The 17,328-nt window shown below is 30.1% G+C and overlaps 3 protein-coding genes across 4 annotated transcripts; 2 read left to right on the top strand and 1 right to left on the bottom strand.

Annotated features, from left to right (window-relative positions):
- The first annotated feature begins 620 nt into the window (after nucleotides 1-620).
- l(3)07882 (Nucleolar protein 14 homolog l(3)07882) lies at nucleotides 621-3,597 on the top strand. Its single transcript, XM_065515465.1, has 4 exons — nucleotides 621-1,192; nucleotides 1,260-1,757; nucleotides 1,817-3,290; nucleotides 3,390-3,597. Exons 1-4 carry the CDS (start codon nucleotides 694-696, stop codon nucleotides 3,493-3,495), a joined length of 2,577 nt encoding a protein of 858 aa, XP_065371537.1. The 5' UTR covers nucleotides 621-693; the 3' UTR covers nucleotides 3,496-3,597.
- Nucleotides 3,524-7,121, bottom strand: P5cr-2 (Pyrroline-5-carboxylate reductase-like 2). The gene is made up of 4 exons (XM_065515466.1): nucleotides 6,964-7,121; nucleotides 6,830-6,900; nucleotides 6,576-6,752; nucleotides 3,524-4,102 (listed from the first exon to the last, which is right to left on the bottom strand). The coding sequence occupies exons 1-4, from the start codon at nucleotides 7,040-7,042 to the stop codon at nucleotides 3,611-3,613; spliced, it is 819 nt and encodes a 272-aa protein (XP_065371538.1). The 5' UTR covers nucleotides 7,043-7,121; the 3' UTR covers nucleotides 3,524-3,610.
- A 1,402-nt stretch (nucleotides 7,122-8,523) lies between these two features.
- Nucleotides 8,524-16,919, top strand: LOC135963551 (ubiquitin-conjugating enzyme E2 J2). 2 transcript variants are annotated; one of them, XM_065515463.1, is made up of 4 exons: nucleotides 8,524-8,936; nucleotides 9,458-9,808; nucleotides 16,233-16,303; nucleotides 16,378-16,919. In XM_065515463.1, exons 2-4 carry the CDS (start codon nucleotides 9,499-9,501, stop codon nucleotides 16,837-16,839), a joined length of 843 nt encoding a protein of 280 aa, XP_065371535.1. In that variant the 5' UTR covers nucleotides 8,524-8,936; nucleotides 9,458-9,498; the 3' UTR covers nucleotides 16,840-16,919. The 2 variants fall into 2 exon arrangements, with proteins under 2 accessions (XP_065371535.1, XP_065371536.1); XM_065515464.1 differs by lacking the exon at nucleotides 8,524-8,936 and adding an exon at nucleotides 9,038-9,062.
- The last annotated feature ends 409 nt before the right edge of the window (nucleotides 16,920-17,328 follow it).

Below are 17,328 nucleotides of genomic sequence, written 5' to 3'. Positions count from 1 at the left end.
ACAACAGAACGGCAACGATACAGAAAAACTAACGACATACACAACTTTCCCTATGCTAAAAAAACAGCTGATTCGGAACGGAACGTACAAACTAACTAGGCCTTTACTGTTAAAGGAGTTGTCAAAAAACATGGTTTACACAGCAGCCACACCATCAAGTTTTTCTTGATAGTCTTTTACATATACTGTTTACCAAAATTTATAAAAATTGAAATCTGTTACGTAGGCTGCACGCAACTTGAAAACAATTTTAGTACAAATTGTGCAAAAAAATGTAATCAGATTTTTTTATGGTAGACCCAGTGTTATAGTACACTCAATATTGCTATTGTTGATAGTTAGAAAAAAATTTAATTTTCTTGACTTGGCATCACTTCACATTAATACAGAAATTACAGGTTAAAATTTTGAATAATTTCTGTATAAAAATATAATTTTAATGTATTATTCTTTATTTGTATTTCCGATATTTCTATTATTTATTTATTATTTGATTTTTATTTGTTAACTTTAAATGTGTAATAACGCCTGCTAAATACAACTCTGGACAAATCAGCTGGTGCTAATGTTTACCACGTGCGAGTTCATTTAATCGGTTTTGTTTGTGTTGAAAATGCAACTAGATTATTTTAACAAAAAATAAAAAAAAATCATAGAAATATTAATATAAAAGAGTTTTAAAGTGCAAATAAAATGGTTAAAAAAAGTAAAAACTCAGCTGCTGATGCAGTTTATGCCAAAAAGGCGGTTAAAAAGGAAAATCCATTCGCTGCTGCCGTTCCAGCTACATCGAAACGTTTGAATCCCTTTGAAGTTCACATGAACAAGGAGAAATTCCAAATTTTGGGAAGGACATGTAAACACGACAGAGGTTTGCCTGGTGTGTCCAGGGCAAAGGCTGTTAAAAGGCGCAAGGAAACATTGGGACAAGAATTCATGGATAAGCATAAGACTAACAAATTTAAAGATCGTCGTATAGGCAGACATTTAAATGCCGATCAAATAGATGAGGAAATAATGAATGCCCGTTTTGTGGCAGACAAAATGGAACGGATGAAACAAACGAAACAATCGCGTTTTAATTTAAACGATGATGAGGTGCTGACACATCGTGGACAAACATTGGAAGAAATCGAGCAGTTCCGAGATGAAAGATCTGATGATGAAGCAGAGGAAGATCAAGGGCTGGATGGTATTTTCTCCATATTTATTATTTAAACTACGTAGTTTAATGTTTTTTTTTTTAATTCGAATTACAGCTGAATTTACGGAAGCGGCTCATTTTGGTGGTGATGATGATGCTGCAGCCAAAGATCGTAAAAGTGCTATAGAGGAAATGATTGTTGAACAAAAACGTCGGAAGGTGGAAATTGCTAAAGAAAAAGATGAGCTATTTGATTTAACTGAAAAATTAGATGCCAACTATAAGAATCTAATGGGTCTAGTGGGCAAAATGACTAAAAATGAGATGAAAGCAAAAGCAAATCCCGACGATTACGATCGTTTAGCTAAGGAATTGATATTTGAACCTAGAGGTGTTGTAACCGATAAACTTTTATCGGAAGAAGATTTGGCTAAAAAGGAGAAAGACCGTTTAGAAAGGCTGGAACTAGAACGTATGAAACGCATGAGAGCTGATGGCGAACAAGATGATGAAACTCAAAAACCTAAACACAGATCTGCCGATGATTTAGATGATGGCTATTTTGCCTATGGTGAGGACGACGAAGTGGGCACTTTGACATATACTATGGAAGGTAAGTAAACTTCGTAGTGAAGCTTAACAATCTTAATATCTCATACTATTTAAAACAAGGTACATTGGGTGGCAAGCAACAAGATAATGAAGAAAACGGCGTTACGGAAGAAGATGCTGCTGAAGAAGAAAGTCAAGATGAAGATGATGAAAGTGCTGAAGGAGAATCTTCAGATGATGGAGAGGAAGATGAAAATGAGGATGATTTAAGTGATTTAAAAGTTACCGATTCGGAGGTAGATGATGATGAAGAAGTGGCAAAAATAGCCTTAAAAGAGAAAACTGCAAACAAACTAAAGAAAAAAGAAAATACAATAAACGTTGAAAGAACTGATCTTCCATTTACAATTGACATGCCTAAAACGTATAATGAGTTTACAAAGCTTTTAAATGAATACAAACTTCAAGATCAAGCAATCATAATAGAACGTCTAATTAAATGCAATCATCCAAAATTGGAAGGCGTAAATCGTGAAAAAATAGTTAAACTGTTTGCTTTTCTGTTACAAATAATAAATGAAAAATTCTCTGATGCCAGTCAAGAAGATATACGGGAGCACTTTCAATTTCTATCTTCAATAATGCCACATCTCTATGATTTGATGCACTTGAATCCGGAGAGAATGTCTAATACTTTGCTAGATGTCATAAAGGAGAAATATGCCGAATTCAAAAAGAACTCTAAACAATTTCCTTCATTAGAAGTTTTGATTTACTTGAAATTGGTATCAAATCTATGTTCAACATCGGATTTTAGACATCCAATTGTAACGCCTTGCTATATATTTGTACAACATATTTTATCGAAATCGAGAGTGCGAAGCCGCCAGGAAATCGCTATGGGTCTATTTTTAGTTACTTTAAGTTTAGAATATGGTCAAATCTCTAAAAGATTTTTACCAGCTGCCCTTAACTATCTTTTGGGAATTGTATTCCTCAGTATACCTAAAAGACCAGTGGAGATTATTAAAATTCTACCTCCTTTCCAAAATCAAGGAATTCTTAGTAAACTACTGGCCATACCTGAAGATTCAAACGATTTCATTGATATTAAAGAAGAACCCTTAAAGGCTGAAGATTTAGTAACACAAACATTTTCCAATGATTTCAAAGTGAGATCATTGAATCAGTGTTTGAAATTAATACAAGACGCCGTTGCATTAGTGAATGAAAATGTTGGTTGCAACTTTTTAGCAACACCCCTATTAGAAATGTTGGAAAAATTACCACTGAGCGCTTATCCCGCATATGTAAAAGAGAATTTTGAAAACACAAAATTAGCTTTGGAATCGCTAGCCAAAAAAACTCTTACAAAACTGGTACCCCCAGAAAAGAAACCGAAAGCATTACGTCTATTAGAACCTCGCATCGAAACAGTGTACGATGATAAACGCCGTCCTAAGCTGACCGCCGAAAAAGAAGAAAAGGTTAAACTTATGGCAAAAATTAAGCGAGAAACTAAAGGTGCAATACGTGAAATACGTCGTGATACTGAGTTCCTGCAGAAAATGCGTATAACACAACAATTACAAAGGTGGGTTTTTTTGATAATAAATTAAATATTTTGATTTATTTATTATGTAAATCATGTAATCGAAAATGTTCTAATATGTTTTATATTTTTCTTTTACAGTGACAAAGAACGTCGCGAAAAGGTTAAACGTATTTATGCCGAAGCCTCTCTACAGCAAGGCGAACTTAATGCCATGGACAGAGAAAAGAAAAAGAAGAAATTTTAAATCCTTTTCAAATAACAATATGTATAGATTATGTATAGAATTTTCTAATAGTAATAAAATGTTTTATTTTTATAAAAATAAATTAAAATTTCCTAAACTTAACGTTTTTTCTCTTCTATTGATCTTTGGACATTTCACGACATCTTAGAGTAGCCGCCTCTACAGCACCGGCTACAGCTGCTCTAAAACCAGCTTCTTCTAAATGCTTTAACGCTGCTGCGGTCGATCCTGCCGGACTTGTAACATTGTCCTTTAACGATCCTGGGTGTTCTTTCGTATCTCTTACCAAATGTCCAGAACCCATAACGGTCTGGGAGGCCAGACGGTATGCCATATCACGTGGTATACCCATACGTACAGCACCATCAGCTAATGCTTCGATCATGACAAATACATATGCCGGACCACTGCCACTTAAAGCTGTTATGGGATCCAATAGGTATTCATCGACTTCTTCACATGTTCCAATGGCTTCCAATAGCTTTTGTGTATTTTGAGCATCTTCATCAGTGGCATTAGAGCCGCGTACAAATACTGAACATCCCGACTGTACAAGAGCGGGAGTATTCGGCATTACTCGTATAACGCGGGAACTGGGTGATAGATTCTGAAAACAAGAATAAAGTCAATACATTATTGGATTCAAATAATTCACAGTGCTATAATGAAATATTCTTTTTGATGTCTTTTATCAATAGGACCGATATTATCAGCTCAATTATGAATAAAAATTCCGCGGGAGTTTTTTCCCTTTTCTCATTTTTCCTATTCAATTTCAATGAGAAAAAACTCCCGGGGAACAACTCCCGTGGAATTTTTTATTCATAATTGGGCTGTATATTATTAATCACTGTTATCTGCTTGGAATAAAATTAAGTATGATCGTAAAAATGTAGCTTATATACATGTACAGTGGCGGCCAGCTATTTAGGGACAATTTATACAATTTATTTTTATTAGTACGAAAATTAAAGGCAATGCAGGTTTAAAAGCATACAAGGCTCAAAAAGTTCCTGACAGGAACTCTGCTAACAATTTAGAGGCCAAAGACAGAGCACGGAAATTGAAGTCAAATTTTATACAAAAAATATGCCTGCTGCATAATGGATGACGAAATATATGTATGGAAAATTTGTCGCAGCTTCTGGGTCAATTTTTTTATGTTGCAGATGCTCGAGGGAATGTTTAAGAAAAGTTTAGGACACAAAAGCAGACACAATTTCCCAAAAAGTTCTTGGTTGGCAAGCAATATGCAGTTGCGGTAAAAAAGTCAAACATTTGTTACAAAGGGCTCTATAAATACCGAAATTTACATTAAGGAATGTTTACAAAAGAGGCTTCCATTCATAAGACTTCTTAATGTGTCCACTGTCCAATTCCAATCAAAAAGATTCAAAACTGTAAGTTTGGTAGTTTAATTTTTATTAACATATATGTACATTAGAGATATAACTATTGACAATTTTTGCAAATATGCAAATTAGCATAGCATAGTCGAATAGAGCATTAAAAAAAATAAAAAACCATGGTATTATTTTTTCGCGGTTAAAAAAGTTCAAGCACCAAACACATTAAAGTTTTTCAATTATTTTGAAATACAATATATTTCATTTTAATAATAACTGCGGACATACTTCAAAAGATAATTTTTAAATAAGGGAAGTATGCCTCACACTTGCAAAAAAAAAATAAATTTCGACAAAATTAGTTATATACCTAATGTACATATGTTAAAAATTTTTCGATCTCAGTCCTTAATATTTCTAGTTTTTCAAAAATTTTTGGAAAAAAACGGTACAACTATATGGAAAAAGATATGTGGAAATACATACGTTGATCCATCTCAGCGAACATCCGCTGTTAATCACGTGATATGACCGAAACTAATGGAACTAATAATACGAAATTTGGTCCGAATATTTTATAATAATAAAAATATAATGATACCTATAAATGTTAAAAAATATGTTCATTAAAAAAAAATTTTTTTGGTCAAGTTGTAGAAAAATCCTATGTGTTCGTGGTGAATATGTATGAATTGACGCAGTTGAATAAAACACACTTGTGTGTTAAAACAGTCCTTATGCATACATATTTTTGGAAATATTTGAAAAATTAATTGAGAATCACATGAAATTAAGCAAACATTTTTATCCTTAATTAGCTGGCCACCACTGTATATGTATATAAGCTACATTTTTACGATCATACTTAATTTTATAAACATTAATTTTTTGGTTGCTATAATAGAACGTTAATATTATTTCATAAGATTGTGCCCACAGTTCTAGAAATACATAAAAAATACTCCCAAGAATAACATGTGCTATACATGAGAGCTTGTTTTTAGTTAGAATTGGAAGAACTTGGAATAAATTCTCTTCAAGACTTAAGATATTTTTTCACCATTCTAAATCGAATTCTTGAAGGCTTTGGTTTATAATATTATTATAGCATTAAATAATCAATACATAAGAAAATACGTTTTGCTAAGGAACTTTCCACTCTACTCTCTTTTTGTATTGTATTTTAAATTCAAAATATTCAAAGCGCTTTAAAAATAAGAAAATTAGTTAACAATAAAAAATCATTTAAAAAAACTTTCATATAAATGCTTTAAAAAGAAAAATATAAACTTTTAAATCAATTCAAATTAAAATACATACATTTGCGTGCATTGGAATATATATTCCATAAGCATAGTTTATCACAATTGAAAAAAGCTTCACTTTCTGAAATCGATTGTAAAATAAGTCTGTCGTTTTAAATTTAATTCACTGGGCGAGTACATATATTATTTTGTTTAACAAAGTGTAATGTAAATACGCCCTTTAAAAAAGGAAATTGGAATAGAGAAAGGCAATTTCAGGTTTGTCCGATTTTTAAAAATAAATATACACAAAAATTCTTTATGTATTTTCTAAGTAATAAAAATGTTATTTGCTTTTATAATCTTTGACAATTTTGTAGATAAAGGATAAATAAACACATTTCAATCAAAAAAACCTTAAAGATATTTTCGAAGATAAACTTAAAATTAAACATACCAAGTGTGAGTGAATTATTATTATTTTTATTACCTGTTCCAGTGTTTTTATTGTCACACCCATGGCTACCGAGATAAATAGTTTTTCATCACTTTTCGATTTGACTTCAGCCAAAACTTGTGGAACAACTTGTGGTTTAACAGAAATGAAAATAATATTCGATTTTTCAATGACCGGGTCATTTTTTGTTAAAGTCTCTACGCCAAGTTTCTATAAATAATATAATAGATAATTTTAATTAATTAATTATGAAATAATTCAATTAAAATAATGTTACACTTTTGCACCTTAAATGATTGCAGTGATATAGAATCAGCGGGATGTACACTAGCTATAATTGATTCGGCTTTAGTCAAACCTAATTAAATATACAAGTTATTTTAGAATAGAAATTGATATATGTATTCAATTTTATAAATACCGGCTGATATAAAACCGTTAGCCATAGCTTGGGCTATTCTACCACCACCCAAGAAACCAATTTTTCCAATTTTATTCATTATTATTTTACAATTTCGTATAAAAGTGTTATTTTTAAAATAAAAAAGAATTTCAAGAAAATTACGTCTTTAATTGCAAAAAGTCAAATAAATACTAAATTCTTTGCACTTTGTCTAAGGTTGTGATAGCGAGGCGTTTTTGTTTGTGTCGCTCCCCTGAAAACAAAAAAATAATTCATTCACAGATAAGGCAGTGCTTTTGTATTCTTCATTCTGTACTACAACAAATATACATTTTTGTTAAGTATTCCAATACGTAAATAACTAGCATATGTTTGAGTTGGAGTAGACACCACAATCTAAGATTTTCTCATTTCCATTTGTTATCAGTTTTAATCATTTTTCAATAATAAACAAGTAGTAAAATGAAAAACACTTGTTAATGCTTTAGATATTATTATAAAGACATTATTTTTGTTTGTACATATACAATTTTTATTGTATTACTCAAACTCCCAAAGCCATTTAAACTTACACATTAAATTAATATTCGTAAAACTTTTTTGATGATCTGTACTTACAATATCCGTTAAATATTGTTCGATCAAAAGTAGGAGTGTCCTGCAAGAGATAATAGAATTTCTTATATTGACATTTATTTATTTAGGTCAGATTTTTATTTTTTATTTGCTTTGTTATCATTTTATGTTTTTCTGTTTTATACAGAAACATTTTTTTATTGTGTTATAAAATTAATGCTCATGATCACGATAGGAATGGTACTTTTTAAGACGCCATATTATTTTATGGATTTGTATGTATGGACAACAATCATTATGTTCTTATTAAAACTCATTAGTACGGTATCAAATCGCAAAAAGTTTTCCAATTAGTTTTAAGTTTGGTAAGAGGACCTGTAAATTAATTAATTTCATCCGATTATGTTTCCATTATAAAAGCTCTTAAAGGAAAAAACCTAAGCTTTCTTTTGAAAAAAAGGCCCATTTTGAAAAAAGCTATCTATACTATTTGGGATATATTTTGCTAAGAACAATATTTAATAAGTTACATGGATGAGAAAAAATACATGTATGGCCAAAATGTCATCCCAATCGGAAGATATCGATTTCAAAAGTTGGTTTACTTGACATAAAATCCCCCATATATATAAATTATGAGTATAAATAATACTTAACAAAAATTGTGCGAATCCAATTAAAACAAATTTTAATATTTGTCCATTATTTTGTAGAAAACAAACACCAATATAATAATTTTAGAATATGATATATGTATATAATATTCACCGATGTTTAATATAATTTCCTTTTTAAGAAAGCAATATTGAATTGAATACAAATAAGTTTTTTTAAGCCAGTTTTTTTTAAATTTTATTCTATGCTCCCAACTCTGACACTATTATCATTTTGATGTAGTAACGCCCCTCTTAAGAAAACAGTTATCATTTACATATCGATAATGAACAACTTATCGATACCGCTAGAAACTCGTGACATCACTAAAAATTTATTAAAGAAAATGCAGAAATTTTTCAATACTAGTGAAATTTTGTGAAAAAAACACAAGCAAAATATTGTAAAACAAACAAAAAACTATTACAAAAAACAGTAAAAATCACTACAAAAGCACTAAGTAAAGAAGACAACTAAACAAAGAAATTGCAGCAAAATTAAAACTACTCAAATGAAATAACTCTACTACGTATTTTAACCAAATTAAATTATTGTTATTAATTGCTGTTTTAATTACGCTTGAACCCAAGTACGTTCATATGTACGAGCCAGTAAAGTGGTCATACCAATAAAATTGTTGACAAAAGCCTAAGGTAAAGACGTCCATAACAAGGAAGTGAACTAAAAGTGGCAGACTACAATTGTTGAAATACAATTTTTGAGAAATACAAGTTTATAAGTCTGTTTGCATCACAAAAAAGGTAAATACGAGGGTGTTTGTGGGGAGCTGGACGCTCCCCTATTGAGTATCATTAATTGTTTATATTTAAGAAGAGAATACAACAACTAGAAAACAACAGTATAAAAAAGAAAAATAAAACACGAAGGTCAGGGCAAAGTGGAAAATATAAAAAATTAAAAATTATTTATTTTTACATACATATATTATTGTATTATATGCTAATAAAAGTATTGAAGAATATACTTCATTTAGTTATTTCTTGGCGAGTTTGGAAGCTTTATAGCAACAAAGACATGAAAATGATTTCTTTTTACGGGGATTAGTTACAAATTTACTAAAGTGTGTCATATTAAACAAATACTAGTATTTATATATATCAGATAAATATTTATCTCTAATGCTTTTACTATTTTATATTGTTTTTATTATATTTTGTGAAAACAGACACGTGTACTTTTTGCTGTTGTTTCCTTAAAGTTTGTTGCAAGCTATTGAATTGCTTTAATATTATTTTCTTAACAATGTTTTGGTTCTTTTTAGCTGTTCAATTTCCAGTTTAGTCACTTTTGCTTAGTGGAGTCATGGAAGTTAAAAAAATGCCCAGTTCTTCATCGGGCCGTAAACAGCCCACAGCTGTTTCACGTATGAAACAGGATTATATGCGTTTAAAACGTGACCCCTTGCCTTATATCACCGCAGAACCCTTACCGAATAACATTTTAGAATGGCATTATGTTGTTAAAGGACCTGAAGATTCTCCCTATTATGGTGGTTATTATCATGGTACCTTGTTGTTTCCCAGAGAGTTTCCCTTCAAGCCGCCATCGATTTATATGTTGACACCGAATGGACGCTTTAAAACAAATACCCGTCTGTGTTTGAGTATATCAGGTAAGGTGGTATTATAATGTATTATTAGCGTATATGCTATGTAGTGTAACAGGTCTGCTAACCTAGAAGTTCTTGACTTGGAACAAACGTTTTTATTAACACAAAAAGGACATGAAAATTATAACAAAAACTAAAAAACCAAAGTTATGATTGAATGATTAAATAATGCTCATTTCGGCCAGAAACTATACTTTGTGTTTGTGGCAAGAATATAAGCGTTTTTAGTGTTTTCAACTCAGAAAATAATATTTTCGTCACCGATTTTTCCTTATCATAGGTGTAAAATGTTAGACTGAGAGTTTTTATAAAAAATACATATTTATTCTAATTGGGAATTCAAATTATTTTAAATGATATCAAAACATTTCAGATCGAATAATTATTTCAGGAAATATTAACGATTTTATTGTTTTATGTAAATGAGTTCCATATTTTGTATAACCACCAGCAAAAAAGATGGGGTACATTTATATGTATATTCTGGGTCCTTATAAAATTTGTTGTCACGATAGTTGTTTTTTTTTTTCTATAATTACACTAGTTTACAAGGTTTTTGCTCATGAATTGAAACATATGGGGATTTGTGTATTTAGGTCTTCTAAATTCGGAAAAAATGTTAAAAAAAATCCTGGACGTCAAACTTTTGAGATATTTATTAAAAACGAAACATATAAAAATGTACTTTAAATTAGGACAAAAAAATTAAAAGTGAAGTGTTTTAGTCCTCTTTTTATAATTGTTTTCATTTGTCTCCCTCACGACACTCCAACAGTAGTCTCCTAGCATATTCTGATCCCAAAAACCTTGATAATTCCTCTCGAAAAACTTCAAATCTTTATGAAAACGCTCTCCATGTTCGTCACTCATGTGTCCGGGGTTTTCCGGGAAAAATCCAAATGAGAATGTTAAAGTGAATTTTGAGCGATATAATTACACCCATCAGTTCAAAATTATGTAATAAATTCGCAACAATATCTCTGTAATTTTGACTTTTCTTATTCCCCAAAAATTCTTAAACAAAAAGTTTAAAAGAATTCCATGCTGCATTTTCAACATCGATTAATAGACACTCAAATTTGGTATCAACCAAAATTTTTCATATTTGAGGACCCGCAAATATCCCTTCTTTTAGTTTAGCCTCAGAAAGACTCGGGAACACGCTGTATAAATATTGAAATGCTGGTTTTGTCTTATCTAAAGCTTTTACGAAATTTTTTAATATAAATAAGCATTTTGCAGTGTTAATGTTATAGGAAAACCTCGATTTGACTGAATAATTTTTCCGCAAATAAAACAAAAATAGTCTGGGTTTATTTTACAGTTTCTAGAAGACATTTTAAAATAGTTTTTACTTTAGGGTTTTGTATTTAATAGCGATTTATTAACGTTTATCTACAGGAACGATGTACTTTTATACAGTATTTATTTTTTCCGCGTTATTTTTTTTTGGAATGTGTCAAAAGAATACAACTCTGAAAGTATCTAGTAGCTTCGCCAGAGTATTGAGTACCCAAAAACTATATAAATATTTAATTACTACAATTCGGTACACTACAGTATGCATTAGTAGTACTCAGGGCAGGTGAAAAATAAAAACCCATATATCTCAAAATGTTGACGTATAGGTGGGAAACAAAAAATGGTCAATTAACTAGCGTTCCTAGCTCTTCTCAAAAATACAAGTTTCATTCCATGAGCAAACAAAAATGTTTGATTTGTAAACTCGTGTTATTTTTGCTTTTTTCAAATTCTTTTTAATTTTTACATTACGTTATAAATAAGAATATTCAGATTAATAAGTTATTTGTGTTATTTATTTTTGCTAAGTAATATGTAATAAGTTTGGCCTTGAAGGCTTTGTATTACTTGAATAAATAAAATAAATAAAAAATATGGCCTCGAGAAAATTTTCCCCAAATATTCTTTGTGTGTAGATCAGAAATCTAGCTTAAATCTAATCAATATCAGAATTGGAACTACTACTGCTTATTTTTTTTCACAAATATGGTTTACGGAACGGTCAAGCCTTTTATTTTCGGGTGTTTTAAGCCATATATAAAAATTTTCGTGAAATGTGGTCTTATCACTCATTATTTGTTCTTTTTTTATTCGGTAAATCTCGGCAGATAATTTTATATGGGCCTTAAAGTAGGTACATCAGACGTTCGTTTGAAACTAATTTGGTGTTGAAACGTTGTGAAGAAAAGAAATTATCGATTATAGAATTTTGTCTTTTTTTCCTAACTTAACGAAAAGAGTAATTGTTTAAATGAAATAACACTAAGGGCCATTATTACATTATTTTTAAAAACATTGTAATCAAATTTAAAAAAAAACAGATAAAAGTTGCGAAAACAGAACTCGTTTTTCTTTAACTGTCGCGATTATAGAATCTGTAATGTTCAAAATTAAGCCATCGCGATAACCGGACCGTCGCGACAGTGGGTAGTCGCGAATACCGAGCTTACACTGTATTTGGAAATTGCCGTACCAAATTTTATGAAGATCGGTTCATAAATAGTCATAGCTCCCATATAAGGACTATTTCCGAAAATCACTTAACTACGCATACATCTCTTATAAATATCGCTATCACGTCAAAATTATACACAAATAATCCTCATGTACATAGAAATCGATGTTACAAATTTTATGAAGAATAGCTCCCATATTAGGAACAAGGCAAAAATCAAATTCTCTTATAAATATCATAATCAGGTACAAAGTCGTCATCAATAATACTCATGTTCTAGAGTATCCAAAAAACCGGCAAATTTAAAAAACCGGTTTCCGGTTTAACCGAAAAAGTGTGTTTTTGAAAAAACCGGTTAAACGGTTTCGGGTTTTGTCTTCAAAAAACCGGATAACCGGTTTATATTAAATTTTTATTTAATATGAAAAAGGCCTCCTTAAATTAATTCTTATTTGTGGACACTAATAGGAAATGTGTTAAGAATTGTGTACTACTAAATCTTCGGAAATTTAGCAATTTTTAAATCTTAAGGCTCTATCTTTATGCAATTATTTTATATCTCTACGAAATATTGTAAAATTTTCTATATAAATTTACAAAGATGAAAAAACCGGTTGACCGGTTTTCGGTTTAGGTTTTGGATACTCTATCATGTACACAAGAATCGACGAACCTAATTTTATGAAGCTCGCTCCATAACTGGTCATAGGTCCCATAATAGGACCACTTCTGAAAGACATATTAACCTAATAAAAAATCTTATAAATGGCGATATCGAACAGTAATTTAAAAAATCATATGTATTGGTATTTGTTACGATCAGGCCATAATTTGCCATAATGGGAGCTATGGCAAATAAGATATATAGATATCACTGCACAAACATCCCTTAATGAGTTATAGTTCCCATATAAGGCTCACATCCGAAAAATACTTTATCGCGTAAAAATATCGATATTGATAAAAAATTTAACTCAAATTTGTTTCCAGTATGTATAACGTATCTTACTACTAGGTTTCTGTGAGAAACCCAGTAGCCTTAGCCTTTTTTTTAATTTCAAAATAGCCTTTTTTGAAATTAAAAAAAGCTAAACACCAAATTTCGAAATTAAGAGTAAATAAATAATAAATATAAAGGCTAAATTTTGTGAGCCATTTTCATTTTAATTCATTACTGTTTTTCATTTAGCTTTTCAACATACTCAATAATTGTGCAGTATTAAAAAAACAAATAACAATTACTAATACCAAGTGTTTCAAAATAAAATAGAGTATTTTATATCTGAAAACTAAAATTACCAGCAAAATCTCTTTCAATACAAAATTTGTATTACATACACATCTGCTCAAAATAATAGATACACCAAAATTTATTTTTTAAAAACGAAAAAAAATAATGGTATATTGTAAAATTATAAAAAAAATTCAGTCGATTTTTATTTATAGTTAAAAGGAGAGTAAAAAACAAAAACAAAATATTTCATAATTAATAATAAATATTATAAAGTAAATTAAATTTCTTAAATTTCGAAAAATTTGGTGCTCATAATAATAGATACATTTTTAAAAATTCTTATTAAACAAAAGCTAATAAATTTTATCTTAAAAAAATTAGTTTATTATTAAAGTAAAGCTAGTATCCAGTATATCCACCTTTGTTTTGTAAAACTTTCTCCGCTCTTCTGGGCATACTGGATATCAAGTTCTGACACTTCTCCAATGGAATCTCGTACCATATTTTTTGCGTTTTCTCCCATAAATCGTCTTTATTTTTGAAAACTTCCTTCGAAAGCCTTATCTTTAATTCACTCCACAAGTTTTCTATTGGGTTTAAATCAGGGGATTGGCTGGGCCAGCTTAAAACAGGTACGTTATTCTCCAAGAACCAGTTTTTAACTAATCTTGAACTATGTTTTGGGTCGTTGTCCTGCTGGAATGTCCATATTAATGGCATATTTTCCGATGCATATGGAAGCATTACGTTTTCCAATATGTCTCTATACCCACTAGCATTCATGGTATCTTCTATTCGGAATATCGGACCAACACCATTCCATGAAAAGCAACCCCAAACCATTATGTTTCCCCCGCCATGTTTTACCGTCTTTTTTGTAAATTTAACGTGGAATTCTTTTCCTTTTGGTCGGCGTACATTTCTTTGGCAGTCGTTTCCAAACAAATTTATTTTTGTTTCGTCGCTCCATAAAATATTTCTCCATTTTTTTTCGTCTTCACACCCGGACCATTGTAAGTGCTCTTTAGCAAATTCTAATCTTGTCTTGATATTTTTTTGGCGCATTAGTGGCACTTTTCTGGCAATTCTTCCCGGCAATTTAGCTTGTAAAAGACGACGACGAACTGTTTGTGGACTGATTTCGTTACATAGCTCCGCAGAAATAGCTTTCGATGATATGAAAGGGTCTTTTTTAACCATAAGGACGATCCGCCTATCTGTTTCTGCACTGGTTTTCTTTGGTCTACCGCGAGTTTCTCTTTTTTGTTTTTTAGATAAAGCATTTTGGACAAAATGTAAAGATCTTCCTATGCTCTTTGCTATTTCCCGTAATGATTTTCCTTGATTTCTCATCGTTTGAACAATTTTTTTCTCATCTTCGGTACAATGATGATTTCGTCCCATTTTCTTCAAAAGAGTCCTATTTTTTATAAAATTGTTGCTAAAATTTAAATTATACTTACTGTTTCACGTAAATAGGAACAAAAAATTGCACAAAAAAAAAAAATGTATATAAACAAATTACAAATTACTGATGTGTATCTATTTTTATGAGCAAATAATTTTTTGTAATTCAAATAAATTCGTTTTTAAAAATCAACATGAAAGCAAATAGTTGCCAGATTTTTGACTGACATGACATTGCCAGATAGAAATTTTAATAATATGATGTATTCTTAACGCTTGCGAGGACATTTTTAATGTTACCGCCATTTAAATTTTTTCCAATTAGGTGTATCTATTATTTTGAGCAGATGTGTATATTCATCGTTATATAATGGACAAGAGCCCCACAAACTCTTGAAGGCTTGTGATACTCGATGGCTGTAAATAGCCATCTTTTTTGGAAATCAGTACTGCACAAAGTACAAAAAGTAAATAAATCATTTGAAAGCAATTCAGCGGATCCAACAAAGCTGTTTTTTGATTTAAAATTTCTTCTAAATAGTTTGTGTTTGTTTGTAATACAATGCAAGGAATTTGATCCAATTGAAAATAATAATAATTTATCCGTTGAGAATACACCTAAAATAGTAAAACCAAAAAATATATTATGTCATATTGATAGTGAAAAATTAAACTGCTAATGAAATTACGAAGATTAATACTCAGAGGCGGAATATTTTAAACTACAAATGGACAAATATAGAACCAACAATGTACATTTTCTGACATGGTTAATCTAGTATTTAACTTTTTAGTACTTCCTTTAAGTAATGCAGATGCATTTTATGAACATATTTTCTAAGTTTTTATTTAAAAATAAATATAAACCTAAATTCTTAATTTATAATATTTTAGCTTTTTTTTTGCTTTTTTAAAGCGGTTTAACTTTTTCTGGCCTTTTTTTGAAGTCAATATAGCTTTTTTTTGCCAGCTCCTGGCAAAACTGATAATTATATATATCTACTATATAAAACTCACATCCGGCAAATACATTATCCAATGTTACAGGTTAGTTTTATAATAGAAAATATTAAACTAACCAATTTGTGTAAACCAGATAAATGTTTTTATAGAAAGCGCACAGCAATCAGTGCCAGTAATATATTAGTGGTGAGTGAATAATATTCGGCACTGTCGAATATAACACTCTTTCTAGTTTTAAATTATGTATATTTAGCACTTCTAAGGGTTTGACCATCCTGATTACAACAGTTTACACTATTTTAAGAAAAATTACAAAATTGTATACATATTACTAATCTCAATTTCAGACTTCCATCCAGATACGTGGAATCCAACTTGGTGTGTGGGAACTATTCTTACTGGTTTATTAAGCTTTATGGTCTGTTAATTTTTTTAAATCATAAAAAAATCATTTTAATCTTTGTGAATATTTTCGAATTTCATATTTTTTAGTTGGAAAGTACAGCTACATTAGGTTCAATCGAAACGACAAATTATGAAAAACAACAACTCGCCAAAAAATCGCTTGCATTTAATTTAAAAAATCCCCATTTTGTTGAATTATTTCCCGAGATTTGCGAAGAGATTAACAAAAGACTTCAGACAGAAAAGGAACAAAAACTGAAAGCATTAAATGCAGCCGCAAGTGGAACAATTGCCAACAGTACAAATGGCCTTAAAGCCACAGCGAATGGCGGCATTGTCGGAGTCGGCAGCGTAAGAGGCCGGATAGCAGTAAACGGCGCGACAGCAAATGTAAACGATGCCAATGGTGTCATTGTTGCAGATCCAAATTCGGCAAAAAGCTTATCAAATTCGTACTTGAATTGGCAATCAAATATAATAATTGTAATATGTTTTGCTATATTCGTATTAGTTGTAAATTATGTTTTTAAAAATATTAATCAGGAATAGAACCTAATGGAAGAGTACCAATATTAGCGAAGAGGGTGGGATGTGCATAAAAATAAATAGATTATTTTTTTACATCTAAACTTGTTTTTGTTTTAATTTGCTATATAGTTTGTATGTATGTTTATTTAAAATAACGTTTTGTTTTAATTTTTCCCACACTCCTTCTTTTCAACTATTTTATTTGATTCCAAACATTTCACTCACTTTACAATGTAGTTTTATAAATAAAATAAAAAAATATGGCCTAATAATTAAAAATTATGATTAAAATCAAATAAATTACAAAATTATAGCAGACTATAAAAACAAACTTCTTTTATGGTGATCATCCTCACTCACATACATAATATATTTACGTTAGAGTTATAATTTTTGTAAAAATTTTAAATATTTAATCGTTGGGGATAGTAGGCAAAGTATATTTAAATTTTAGTGAAAACAAAACAAAAAAGTAATTGAAATACAACCACGCTTATTTGTGTAATATAC

This window comes from Calliphora vicina, chromosome 1 (assembly GCF_958450345.1).
Source record: "Calliphora vicina chromosome 1, idCalVici1.1, whole genome shotgun sequence".
NCBI classification, from domain to species: Eukaryota; Metazoa; Arthropoda; class Insecta; order Diptera; family Calliphoridae; genus Calliphora; species Calliphora vicina.
The sequence above is the reverse complement of the archived record's forward strand: the minus strand, read 5'-3'. Positions and strand labels throughout refer to the sequence as shown.

Bases quoted from the DNA above. Each gene is read 5' to 3' on its own strand.
- P5cr-2 (XM_065515466.1), bottom strand. From the start codon at position 7,042: ATGAATAAAATTGGAAAAATTGGTTTCTTGGGTGGTGGTAGAATAGCC. The intron at 6,901-6,963 runs GTATTTATAAAA...ATATTTAATTAG, and splicing joins TAACGGTTTTATATCAGCCG to GTTTGACTAAAGCCGAATCA. The intron at 6,753-6,829 runs GTGCAAAAGTGT...TATTATTTATAG, and splicing joins TATCACTGCAATCATTTAAG to AAACTTGGCGTAGAGACTTT.
- LOC135963551 (XM_065515463.1), top strand. From the start codon at position 9,499: ATGGAAGTTAAAAAAATGCCCAGTTCTTCATCGGGCCGTAAACAGCCC. The intron at 9,809-16,232 runs GTAAGGTGGTAT...TCTCAATTTCAG, and splicing joins TCTGTGTTTGAGTATATCAG to ACTTCCATCCAGATACGTGG. The intron at 16,304-16,377 runs GTCTGTTAATTT...CATATTTTTTAG, and splicing joins CTGGTTTATTAAGCTTTATG to TTGGAAAGTACAGCTACATT.